The sequence below is a fragment of the Lampris incognitus genome, chromosome 17, assembly GCF_029633865.1.
Source record: "Lampris incognitus isolate fLamInc1 chromosome 17, fLamInc1.hap2, whole genome shotgun sequence".
NCBI classification, from domain to species: domain Eukaryota; kingdom Metazoa; phylum Chordata; class Actinopteri; order Lampriformes; family Lampridae; genus Lampris; species Lampris incognitus.
The window spans coordinates 25,399,334-25,412,431 of NC_079227.1; the positions used below are offsets into that span (position 1 = coordinate 25,399,334).

Sequence of the window (13,098 nt, forward strand, 5' to 3'; positions counted from 1 at the left end):
TGGTAAACTCGGAAACCGCCGCGAGATGACGCTGCTGACGCCCAGACCACGGTTCTGAGGTTTTGGCCATACAGAACGTCAGCGGTTTGTGGTCCACGAAAGCGGTGAACTGTCGGCCCTCCAATAGGAACCTAAAGTGTCTGGTTGCGAGGAAGAGACCCAGTAGTTCCCTATCAAAGGTGCTGTATTTGCGCTCGCTCTCACGGAGTTGTTTACTGAAGAACGCCAACGGCTGCCAGCCCCCCCCCACCCACTGCTCACACACGGCCCCCACGGTGTAGTCGGAGGCATCCGTTGTAAGGGCTATGGGGGCGGCAGGCGACGGGTGAGCTAGCAGCGCAGCGTTGGCCAGCGCGGTCTTGGCGGCCACAAAAGCCTCGTCCATCCCCGAAGACCAGTGCAGCTCGTCCTTAGACTTCTTACCCCGCAGGGCCTCATACAGGGGACGCATGATGTGGGCGGCACGGGGCAGGAAACGGTTATAAAAGTTCACCATGCCCAGGAATTCCTGCAGCGACTGTACAGTGCGGGGGCGGGGGAACATGGTGACAGCCTCAACCCTGGCAGGGAGGGGAACGGCCCCCTGTGGAGTGATGTGGTGCCCGAGGAAGGTGATGGACGACTCCCCGAACTGACACTTAGCTGGGTTGATGATGAGGCCGTGTTCGCTGAGCCTGTCAAACAGCTGTCTGAGGTGCGTCATGTGTTCCTCCGCCGACGCGCTGGCCACGAGGATGTCGTCTAAGTACACAAACAAAAATGGCATGTCACGGAGCACAGAATCCATAAGGCGCTGAAACGTCTGCGCCGCCCCTTTAAGGCCGAAAGGCATACGTAAAAACTCAAAGAGCCCAAAGGGTGTGATGACAGCCGTTTTTGGGACATCCAGTGGGTGGACCGGCACTTGGTGATACCCCCGCACTAAGTCGATTTTGGAATAGATGGCAGCGCCCGCCAGGTGGGTAGAGAAATCTTGTATGTGCGGTATGGGGTACCGGTCGGGGGTCGTGGCATTGTTTAGGCGACGGTAGTCCCCGCACGGGCGCCAACCCCCGTTGGCCTTAGTAACCATGTGAAGAGGGGAAGCCCACGGGCTGTCAGAACGGCGGACAATGCCGAGGCGCTCCATAGTCGAAAACTCCTCCCTGGCTATTGCGAGCTTGGCCGAGTCGAGGCGTCGGGCCCGGGCGTAAACTGGGGGCCCCACTGTGGTGATATGATGTTCCACGCCGTGCTTGGCCACCGCCGAGGAGAAGGTGGGTGTGGTCAGCTCGGGGAAATTTGCGAGCAGGCGTTGGTATGGATCCCCGGTGGAGAGTGTGTTAGCGAGGCACAGCGCTCCAGCGCCCCCAAGCGTGCAGGGGTATGACGCAAAAGAGACGGCATCAATCACGCGACAGTTTTTAACATCCACCAGCAGGTTGAAAGCACAGAGGAAATCCGCACCTAGGAGCGGGGTGGATACAGCAGCCATCACAAAGTCCCAGCCGAAACGTCGGCCGCCAAAACACACGTCCACATGTCTGATACCGTACGTCCGAATGGACGTGCCGTTGGCGGCGTCCATCTGGGGGCCGTGACTGTCGGTCATCGTGTCCACAGCTTGTGCTGGTAGTATGCTGCGTTGAGCGCCAGAGTCAACCAGCAGCCGCCGGCCCGACAAGGAGTCTCTGATGAACAACAGCTTGCAGTCACGGCCGGCGCCCATAGCCGTTAACAAGCGCCGGCCTTGGCGTTTCCCTGAACCCTGTAACTGCAGGGTTTGCGACACCGTTTTGCTTTTGCCCCAAACCTGACATGGTAATAACAGAGCCCGTCGTCAGGTTGGCGGCGGGCTGTCACCGCAGCCGCGGTGTCCATATAGTCGTACACAGGTGGTGGTGGGGCGGTCTGGTGGGGTAGCAGGGCATGCACAAACTGTTGCCGGTTGGCCAGGAAAACCCTGTCTGCTTCAGCAGCCAGAGAACGGTAGTCCTTGGAGGCGGCGAGAGGAGAACTGGCCAGTGCTGTGCGTACAGGTGCGGGGAGCTGCCTCAGAAAAATGTGTGTGAAAAGAAAGGCCGGATCAGCCGATCCCAGCACAGACAGCATTTTTTCCATTAAATCAGACGGTTTGCCGTCGCCGAGGCCATTCGGGGACAGTAAACGGTCTGCCTTCTCCAGCTCCGACAGTTCAAATAGTTTCAGGAGGAATGTCTTTATAGCATCGTACTTGCCAGCAGCTGGCGGAGCTTCCAACAGTGTCATTGCTCGCGCCGTTGTCGATGCGTCTAACGCCGCCACTACGTGGAAGTACTGCGTTGCATCCTGCGTCATCCCTCTCAGCTGGAACTGGGCTTCCACATGTTGAAACCACGGCCGTGGATTATGCTGCCAAAAGTCGGGTAGCTTCACAGTAGCGGTGTAAATGCTAGCGTTAGCAATAGCCATGTTGTTAGCACCGGCGTCGTCGTTGTCAAACATACTCGTATTAGTTGTTCGATCACGTCGGGGTCACCAATGTGGGGTTAGAAAACAACGAGACAGGAGACGTGAGAGTAGACGTAGTCGAGGTAGTTTACTAGCTCCAACTTTACATGTCATATATTCGACAACGACACTGAACTCTCTGGACCGGAAGCGGAAGTGCATTCTCTCTTAGGTGAATGTCTCTAGTTATATAGATGTGGGTCACCACACCTTGTATAGTCCTGAAGATTGTTGTGTTGTTATTCTATGTAAGTATATTGAGAGCCACTAAACCGGATTCAAATTCCATGTATGTGTAAACATACATAACCAAATAAAGATTCTGACTCTGCAACAAAAAAAAACTTCACTAAATGTCTTTATGCATGCACAAGTTATGTAACTGTGCTGTTTATAAGGTTGGGGGCTACATGAGGTCACTTGGATGAGTAATAAAACGTTTCTCGCAATAAATGTGTCCAGATGAACTAATTCAGCGTTATGTGATTTTCACTAAAGCTTTGTTATCGCGGTGGTGGCTGAACCCAATCAAAAGAACATACTTTAGAAAATTAATAAAATGAAGAAAAGTGCACTGTACAAACTGTCGGTTTCTTCCTACGACATCAATTCTTACTCGTCTGTCATTTCGAAGCATGGCGGTGTCAGAAACCACGGAGATGGAAACGGGATTACCGTCGTGTGCTGTTTGGAGACGCGAGATTTCCTGAACCAACCACAGACGGTCAAGAAGCGTTACCGGGACTTGCACTGACGGACTGTGGCATGATCCAATGATATTTGAGATCTTTCTGATTTAAACCAATCATATCACCGCAAATAAGAAGCGGAAAGGGAAAATCCAGGGTAAACCGGAAGTTTACAACTCTTGCCAAAGTGGAGGTTGTTTCCCTTTTTTCCTCGAACAGAGAACAGACTCAGGTTTAAACGGAAAACATGGTTTGCGAAAAGTGTAAGAGCTTAGGCTGTGTGAATGCCTTTTCCCCCCCGCCGAACATGACTAGTGCATCAACGTTAACAAAGGCTGTACAGACTTCTAACCAACTATTTAGGTCAATGTGATCGTAAGGATATGTGCAGATCAACAACAGAGTTGTGATTATTTATTAAATTCTCAGTTGACGCGTACCACATATCAAAATGTCTTGTTAAGGTTTTTCTTAGTCTTCCGTTTTTCCTCTGCCCTCCCCCAAATCCCCTATGTCAATTCAGGTGAGAAAAAGCTTGGGAAGGTCATCACCCCTGACACCTGGAAAGATGGAGCACGCAACACGACAGGTAGAGTGAACACCTGAGACCTAAATTAAGGAGTTTAATTTAAGTCAGATCAAAATAAAGGTAATGATTAATAGAATAAGTATTGATTATTTGCATATCTCCTTCAAACTAGAGAGTGGTGGGCGCAAGCTAAATGAGAACAAAATGCTGACCGCCAAGAAGGCCAGGTAAGCAGAAGAAATGAAAACCCTTTGAGTTTGTAGTTTGCCATATTAAGGTTGGGTTTGTCTTCGATTTGTTATGATTATATTCTTGTTATGGATACTGGATATGCGTCTGGTTATTATTCCAGGTTTGACCCTTACAGCAAGACTGGCTTTGCTACCTGCAGAATCTGCAAGAGTTCAGTTCATCAGTCAGGCTCACACTACTGCCAAGGCTGTGCGTACAAGAAAGGTAGGCGTTCACACATTAAATGGTAAATAAATTGCATTTTATATAGCTCTCCTCTTACTGCTACCACTCAAAGCGCTTTACAATTAATGCCTCACATTCACCCATGCACACACCCATACGACATGTCAACCATGCAAGGTAACAACCAGCTCATCTTGCTCAGGAACACCTTGACATTTTTGCCAGGGGGAGCTGAGAATGTGAACCGGCAATCCCCCAGTTACCAGACGACCCGCTGTACCTCCTGAGCCACTGCCGCCCCACGCATTGGTTTTGCTGTTGTTGTTGTAGTTGCAAAGTTGTTAGTAAAAAAAGATGGACCTAACAAACATTTTCACCCTTCTCAGTATCAAATTTTCATCATCATCCAATACCAAGTGCTTATAGCTTCTTCGAACACAATGGACATGGACAGTTATTTGTCTCGGTAGACAAAAATGATTGAGACTCAATCCGTTTTTCTCCATTGTAGAGCTTTGCCATCCTTCCATAAATGAATGAAAATCAGAAAGTCAAGTTGCTGTACTCAGGTTTCTGACATGTTACTTAGGACTCATGTTAATACATTTTATTATCTGAGAAATTCTCTGAGAAAGAGAATTAGCCTGGTTTCAGCATAATATATGATACCAGTACTGGTGTTGGTGCTTCATTACTTTTGACTATATAAGCAATGCTCTTGATTCACTGGCTCGAGTAGTGTATCCAGTGAGTGCATTCATGGTAATTTGACACATGTTTTTGACAAATGTGGGCCAGCATTATATATCAATAAATAATAACTAACTTTTTATATGCGAGTCTTGAAAACTGCTAAGTATCTGATTAATTCAGTTGCCATATATACTTGAATACAGAAATTAGTCTTGCTGACATTAATGGAGAACTTGACAAAACAGTGTTTTTTAGGGGTGCAACGGCTCGCAAAACTCACGGTTCAATTTGTATCACGGTTTGGAGTCACGAATTGGATCATTTTTCGGCTCACCAAAAAAAAAAAAAAAGGAGACGAATATAACTTTGCTTTCCATTTATTCTGTAAAACACATAAAGCAAGGAACTTTTGCCCAACAACATTCAAGATGTCAAATGTTTAAATAAAATCTTAAAATATATAAAGTGTTCAATACTCAGTTGTTAAATTAAAATGCAATGTGAGGCATGATATCTTCTTCCTTTAAATGATGCTGGAGGCTTTTCATGTTCTTCTGCTCCTCCGCTAGCCATGCTTGTTGCTGCACTTTTTGCAACGCGAGCATCCTTGATTGATTCGTTTGGATTCAACATGCCCTCCCCTCTTCACATGAACACACAACAGCTTTTTTGCATAATCAACCAATCATTACACTTCAGAGTAAAACACAGCACACATCTGTCTTGTCTATCTTTTCACTGCGACTCTGCATCAAGATTTAGGGAATTATTACTTTAAAAAGTAACAGTGGCATCAAAGCCATATTTCACTGTGATGGGTAAATTTTGCAATTTATCAACGGTTCATGTGTCGAACCGTGGCAGGCGATCCGTATGGATCATGGATCAACTACATTCTGTAACACCACTAGTGTTTTGCAGTACTTATATAACGACATAGTGTGCGAGAGATGATATGAGCAGTACTGTACACAAAACACTCATAAAAGAATCACCCATAAAAGTATTAGCTCAACACATTCACAACATAAGATATGTGCATCATACAGCTTTACATACCAAAGGTTTAAAGGGTGCAACATTTTCTTGAAGTTACTTCCAGTGTCTACACAAATATGTATGTGCACAAGCAGCTCTTGCATACATTGGAAAAATTACTCAATGCACTGCCAGTGTGTGAGTGTTGTCATTTTCTCAGTCCATTTTTGACTTTTTACCCTCGTCCACTTTCTTTATCTCAGGAATCTGTTCCATGTGTGGAAAGAAAGTCTTGGACACCAAGAATTACAAACAGACGTCTGTGTGAGGATGACCTACCCTGTAACACGATGTGTGAGAGAAAGATGGAGGCATGGATGGGTGATGAGGGAGGAGTTGGGGAATCTTTGACCATGTCTAATGTTTTCAGCCCTCCACCATCCACTGCCACCCTTAAACTGTTCATCTGTCATTTTTAGAACAATGGATTTAATCACTTAGAACTTTGAGCAGTACTCTCCAGCCTCGTGTGTGTGTGTGTGTGTGTGTGTCATGCACACACACTTGTATTGTGTTTTTAATGTTTGTAGAGATGGACTTCTCCTTCCTGTTGTAGTCTGCCACCATTACAGCTTGCTGTCAAGAGGCAATACACACAAGCACTGTGGTCTTCAATAGCACCACGCACTGACAAACTTTTTTTTTAGCCCATACTCATCAAGTAATGTTTTGTGTGTTTGTGTTTGTTTTTTTTTTATTATTATATTTTGTCAGTAACTTATCAAGTGGTGATTTTTTTTTTTTTTGGTGGACTGAAACACTATTTGACACTCACCGGGTTTATTTTATCATTGGCCCTTAAATGGGTCTAACTTTAGCTTACGTCATACATCAATATTTGTCCTTTGTGCTCATTGTGATAGGCTTAGGAAGTCTGACATAATATTCTATTCAAACAGCATGCCGCAACGCCAGGTGTAACCCGTAGTTATGTCAGGGCCAGAGGTTATGGTTCAGACTGTCTGAAACACTTGGCAATAAGCGCCATCGACATTTAAAGGTCATGTTCTCCCACAGACCTCAACTCCGTATGTGCACATACCCATTTTATCTCTGGGTGTTCCACTTTATGTTTATGTTTCCAATGCTTTAGATTTTCATTCAGTTGCAGGCAAATGGTAATTTCTGGCTATGGCAAATTAGTCAGTTGTACAAGCTACTTGGACAGGTAGCCAACCTGGGTTCAGTGCTGGTTGTAAATATTTTGAGAGATGGTGTTCTAGATTTTGTATATACTTTGCCGTTGACAAGTAAGATCATTGAGTGCCCGCCCGGTGACTGTTCTCAGTAATAAAGATTAAGGAAAATAGTTACTGTCTTCTATAAATGGTGAAGTCAGACCAGAATCTTTACTGGTCTTGTGTTGTCAGTCATTGACTCACCATTATGAAGGGTTAACATCTCACCTGGTTTCATTTTATCCTCTGAATATACACAATATAAACATGTATCATGTTTTGCATTAAAAAAAAAGTTAGACTGTACATAGAAGCCTTACCAAAACTATTAGTTTGTCAATAAATACAAAGCATGCCTCACGAGTCTCATTGTATTAATCTGTTTTTATTTATATAGTCCACGAAAGCACATACAGCAATTTTTGTTTTCCACCTAATAGGCAACAAAGTTGATGATGGCCTGTTTACAGGTGGTACTTTTTTTTAATATAAATATCATTTGTTACAAATAATATTTAGGAATCTATCCATCCATTATCCAAACCGATTATCCTTACTCAGGGTCGCGGGATGCTGGAGCCTATCCCAGCGGTCACTGGGATAGGTTTTGTAAAAATGTTAGACATGATCATTCTTACTTTTAAATGTTGATTCGTAAGAGCTATAGTAAAAAACACACGGGGTGGGGTGAGGCTTCCATTTCAAGGAGTTGACCACTTACAAAAGCACCCATGAATTTACCAAAAAAAACAAAAAACAATTGACAAAAGTATGTAATTGCATGTAAATGTAAATATAATGCTATTGGAACATTGTACTCTCTTTATACTAAATACAATAACTTTGCCTTATATAGTGAAAATATCTTGAAAAGGCACTAAGGGTTTATGTCTCCTGTTCTTACATCTCAACAGGGATTTCACGACGGCTACCGCCAAAGGTGAACCTATGTATGAGAAGAAAAATCAAGTCATGTCAATTTTATTTGTATAACCCTATATCACAAAGTCAAGTCAATTTTATTTCTATAGATACCTATAACCCCTTCATGAGAAAAGATCATTTGTTTGCGTATGTGTGCGAGTGTGTGTTTGACCGGCAGCTACTTCTGCTGGGAGGCTTCGGTGTATTTACTGAGTGACATGGTTACCGCCATAGATTCTTCTTAAGATGTCAAGTCAAGTCAATTTTATTTGTATAGCCCTGTATCAAAAATTACAAATTTGCCTCAAGGGGCTTTGCAGCATTGTAATTTCCCCTCAAGGCAGAGTGTATGACATTTTGAGAGTGACCTGACTGTGGATACAAATCCACAGGCTTCCCAGTGCAATGAAGGTGCCACATAAGAGGCTCAGGAGTGAGTGGTGGACGGCAGTTGTTAGGCATGCTTTGCAAGTGTGAGGAACTCTTCTCGGGCCTTTGGGTCTTCTCTGTAAATCCCCAACATGGTGCTGGTCACCGTGCAGCTGTTCATCTTCTGGACGCCACGCATCACCATGCACATGTGCCTGCAAACACACGCGGTCTCATTGGATGTGGCTAATACTTGTTCCTGCAACTTGGTATTGAATTCTGTTTGACACTAGAGACACGTATGACAAAAGCATGACTTGCTCACATAGTGCACATGTGGTTTGCAGAGCCGCCACATATTCTGAAAGGTTTTAAAAAGATGGATGCATGCCCTTTTTAAATTTTATTTATTTATTTATTTTGGATTTCCCCCTCTCTTTCCCCCCAATTACATCCGTCCAATTACCCCACTCTTCCGAGCCATCCCAGTTGCTGCTCTGCCAATCCGGGGAGGGCTGCAGACTACCAACCCCTCTGCCAATCCGGGGAGGGCTGCAGACTACCACATGCTTCCTCCGATACATGTGGAGTCACCAGTTGCTTCTTTTCACCTGAGAGTGAGGAGTTTCACCAGGGGACATAGCACATGGGACGATCACGCTATTCCCCCCAGTTCCCCTCCGAACAGGTGCCCCAACCGACCAGAGGAGGCTCTAGTGCAGCCACCAGGACACATACCCACATCCGGCTTCCCACCCGCAGACGCGGCCAATTGTGTCTGTGGGGACGCCCAACCAAGCCGGAAGTAACACAGGCATTCGAACTGGCGATCCCTGTGTTGGTAGGCAACGGAATAGACCGCCACGCCACCCAGACGCCCCCGTTGCATGCCTTAAGTTTGTGTCTATGTACTCACATTGCCTCTATAACCACTGCTACACCTTTTGGCTGCAGAGCCTCTGATATTGCCATCGCAATCTGCTTCGTGAGACGTTCTTGAACTGAGGGGGAAGACAAGAGCATCAGACATCCGTAAGTTTGACTCTTAACAAGAGATAGAGGTTTTGATCCATTTCCTGGACATAATACTTGAAGAGACTAGTTTATGTGATAATATTTATATTCTTTGCAACCAAAACTATAGTACCCACATGAAGGCCTTATCATGACAGCATAGAGAGCACAGTTTTTCGCTCAAAATTTGCCGCTTACCTTGAAGCCTTCGACTGAAGATCTCTACAATCCTACAGGAGCCAGACAAAACAAGCCAGGAGAAGTGGATATAGATCAGGTGTAACAATGATTAATCTCTCCATAAACAAAATCACAGAGACAAGCCCCTGACTTCAGGCCTATACTGTACCCACTTAGCTTTATAGGCCATTTCATCTGTGAATCATTCACTCTAAAGAATACACTAAATCTATTGGACAGAAGGTAAAAGACCAGTCTAAAAAGTTTCTCGCTCATCACATCACAGTCTTTGCAAGCCTTGGATGAACCTGTCCTGGTCACCGTGGGTTTAATAGTCCAAAATAACAGCGTGAGCCTTTTAATGCAAGGGCTTGCCCATCCAGCCCGGCTTAGTGTATTCGGATATCGCACAATATTGGATGGATAGAGAGAATGACAGGAGAGGAAGAGAAGGAAACAGGCAGATAGACAGTCATAATACTGGGGTGATTCCCACAGGTCCCATGGGATTTTCTCATGGCCTGAGACCAGCTAGGTTTAGGGTGCTGTCTGTGAGTGTACTTGGTGAGGGGCACTGGATATTGGCCATGGGGCTTATGGTCTAAGCCTCCAGGTCAATGCACTAAGATAACAGAAGAATGCAGTCACCCAGCACTAACACCAGAAAGCATACAGCTACATGCAGGGCATGGCCAGTCTTACAGTCTTGCAGTGACTGTGTGTGTGTGTGTGTGTGTGTGTGTGTGTGTGTGTGTGTGTGTGTGTGTGTGTGTGTGTGTGTGTGTGTGTGTGTGTGTGTGTACCCTCACAGTACATGGTCTTTGTGTACCTTGCTAGCTTGCTCAGTCCAACCACTTTTTTATTTGGCAGATAGCCAATATGAACCTGTTGATACAAAAAAGGACGGTCAGTCAGCAGAAGTGGAGCAGATAATACGATATGAATGCTAAGTTGATTAACACTTTATTAAACATGCACACGCTACACAAGAATAATGTGACCCTTGTATGAGACCACGCCCTATGGCTGCCACACAGTTTGTTGCTGCTCCTTCTTATTTTGTGTTTGATTTTGTGACTTTGTGTCGTCTCTGGTCTTGCCACACAACGTTTTACTCAAAAAGAAGCAGTTTTTGAAAGTACAGAGAATCCCAATCTTGTCTATGTCTATGAAAAAGCAACAGGACTCCCCATTCCCCCCCCCATTCTTTGTCTCCCACTCAACATTACACGGGTGCATTGGACAAATATACACACAAAGACCCTTACCTTGCCAAAAAAGGGCACTAGGTGATGTTCACACAGTGAAAACATGTCGATGTCTTTGACAATCACCATCTCATCATGGTCCTCATCGAATATGGCATTATTAAGGATGTCTATGGGCACACACACACACACACACACACACACACACACACACACACACACACACACACACACACACACACACACACACACACACACACACACACACACACACACACACCTGCTTAATCAGGAATTACTAAGGGACAGTTGTTATACAAGGGATAATTTCTTTAGAAGAGAGAACGTGCACCTTTACTCTCTTGTAACAATAAACTAGACACATGTTACATTAAGATGCATTAATCCAACATGAAGCGGCACGCACAGCATTTGTAAACTACAGTTTAATGGTAAAATATGTAACAATATGTATGTAAACTATGTAACAGTAAAATAAAAATTTTGCGCCATCAATTTTTTCCCCCAAAATTCTGTATTTTCTTTTTTTTTATGTCATTTTTCTGTGCATCAAATGTCACTGTTGTTGAGATGTTATGGTCACTGCACCCCAGGCCAAGGCAAATCCTCTGCATGCACTTTGCAATAAAGTGATTCTGGTTCTGAGAGAGACGCCATTTGTGACAGAGGAAAATCCAATGAGAAAGTAAGAGGAGTGTGTGTGCGTGTGTGTGTTTGTGTGTGTGTAGTAGTAGTAGTACTAGAAGTAGTAGTAGAAGTAGTAGTAGTAGTAGTACTAGTAGTAGTAGTAGTAGTGAGGGGGGAAAAAACAAACAAGATAAATTCTCAGTAACGACAGCTGGGGTGGGGGTGAGGGGGCAGGGCACTGCCGAGCTCTTACCGTGGATGGTCTCGTGGTAGCCCTTGGTGAGGAACTGCATGGCCTTGGCCGCTCGCAGCGGGGTGCGCAGCAGCCCTTGGCGGTCGGTGTCCTCGCCGAGCTCCCGCAGGATGCGAGTGTACGCCGCCTCCAGCCCCGGTAACCGGAACTCGTCCTTGGCATCTTTGCGGGACGTGCAGTGGCCGTTCATTTCTGAGGCGTTTGGTTTTTCTTTTTCTTTTCGGGAGGGAAGGGAGGGGGTTATATTCACTCTGAGGCGAGAGGAAAGTTTGGGAAGCGGAGGTGCGGGACTCGTCGCTGCGCTGCGGTGCCGCCGCGGCGCGCGGTATTTATAGCCGCTGCCCGTTTCGTCATCGAGGAAGTTAAGCCCACGCGGGATGGACGGTAACACTAACGGGATAGTCACATCTGGTCACGTTTCATGGATGAAAAGCGGCGACTCGTCCCGAAATACTCGTGACTGCACGTGGAATGTTAAGGTTGAAGTCACTCACGGACTGTCACTTCATTCAACCTACACCGCTTCTTTTTTTTAACATTAAATCAATCCATTAATAAATAGGTTAGATCGAAAAGGGATTTATCAATAACTAGATGAAATAAATCTACATGTAGATGAACTAAGGACGAACAATTAGCTTGGTAAATAGCGGAATTTTTTCAGTTTAGTTTATTTGCACATAGAAGACAGTAAGAATCTATGAACATTGTGCAGGAGAGGCTGGAAGCCAAAAATGGCTTATGAAGATTACCTCTCTCTCTCTCTCTCTCTCTCTCTCTCTCTCTCTCGCTCTCTCTCTCTCTCTATATATATATACTATATATTGTAACCTACATGTATAAGTAGACACGTTGGTCCTTGACTAACGGGTCGGACCCTTTAGTCGACTGGTTAACGTTGAGGAGTGGGAGACACGGGTTCGCGTCCCGGCTGTGGTGGTTTCCGGGCTGCCCCCTGAATTCGCTAGTATATATATATTCAGTAATCATACTTTAAAAAAGAAATAAAAAGATAAAAGCAAAGCTTGCTTAATTCCCCAAAGCGTCAAGACTAGGCAGTAATACAAAATTGATAGAATGTACAATCTCCATAAAGTTTATGTTTACAAGTTGAGATGCATTACAATGAAATCCATGAAGTGTTATAAATCTTTGCTAATTAGAGTCCTTTCTGATGTTTTTTTTAATAATGATAATGAAGATGTTGATTGTAGTGATGGAAGTAGATTGTTTCAAAGAGATGGTCATCTGTATTTCATTAGAGCAGGGTTCCCCAGTTAGTTTCCCCCAAGGGCCAAGTCATATCATGCATGCCAAGCCAAGGGCCAAAACGTCCCGTTTTTTTTTTATTCCCACCGCACCAGTAAAAGTTGTTTTGTGTGCAGATGTTGTTGCTGCTGCTATTACGATTGTTATTATCATTGTTATTATTGTTATTATTGTTATTGTAGCTGAGGGTTTGTAGATGTCGCCTATACTGTATGAAACT

The 13,098-nt window shown here is 44.8% G+C and overlaps 2 protein-coding genes across 2 annotated transcripts; one reads left to right on the top strand and one right to left on the bottom strand.

Annotated features, from left to right (window-relative positions):
• Positions 1 to 2,141: 2,141 nt before the first annotated feature.
• On the top strand, positions 2,142 to 7,373 carry cript (cysteine-rich PDZ-binding protein). The gene is made up of 6 exons (XM_056297283.1): positions 2,142 to 2,641; positions 3,104 to 3,421; positions 3,682 to 3,747; positions 3,860 to 3,914; positions 4,040 to 4,143; positions 6,039 to 7,373. Exons 2-6 carry the CDS (start codon positions 3,406 to 3,408, stop codon positions 6,101 to 6,103), a joined length of 306 nt encoding a protein of 101 aa, XP_056153258.1. The 5' UTR covers positions 2,142 to 2,641; positions 3,104 to 3,405; the 3' UTR covers positions 6,104 to 7,373.
• A 519-nt stretch (positions 7,374 to 7,892) lies between these two features.
• On the bottom strand, positions 7,893 to 11,799 carry gch2 (GTP cyclohydrolase 2). The gene is made up of 6 exons (XM_056296737.1): positions 11,610 to 11,799; positions 10,769 to 10,878; positions 10,330 to 10,385; positions 9,519 to 9,550; positions 9,223 to 9,307; positions 7,893 to 8,521 (listed from the first exon to the last, which is right to left on the bottom strand). The coding sequence occupies exons 1-6, from the start codon at positions 11,797 to 11,799 to the stop codon at positions 8,392 to 8,394; spliced, it is 603 nt and encodes a 200-aa protein (XP_056152712.1). The 3' UTR covers positions 7,893 to 8,391.
• Positions 11,800 to 13,098: the final 1,299 nt, after the last annotated feature.

What these genes read in the sequence shown, in the direction of transcription:
- cript (XM_056297283.1), top strand. An exon ending in CTGACCGCCAAGAAGGCCAG is followed by an intron (nt 3,915 to 4,039) that starts GTAAGCAGAAGA and finishes TTATTATTCCAG; the next exon opens with GTTTGACCCTTACAGCAAGA. An exon ending in AGGCTGTGCGTACAAGAAAG is followed by an intron (nt 4,144 to 6,038) that starts GTAGGCGTTCAC and finishes TCTTTATCTCAG; the next exon opens with GAATCTGTTCCATGTGTGGA.
- gch2 (XM_056296737.1), bottom strand. Translation starts at nt 11,799, where the DNA reads ATGAACGGCCACTGCACGTCCCGCAAAGATGCCAAGGACGAGTTCCGG. An exon ending in CTACCACGAGACCATCCACG is followed by an intron (nt 10,879 to 11,609) that starts GTAAGAGCTCGG and finishes GTGTGCCCATAG; the next exon opens with ACATCCTTAATAATGCCATA. An exon ending in GCAGTGGTTATAGAGGCAAT is followed by an intron (nt 8,522 to 9,222) that starts GTGAGTACATAG and finishes GTGTGTTTGCAG; the next exon opens with GCACATGTGCATGGTGATGC.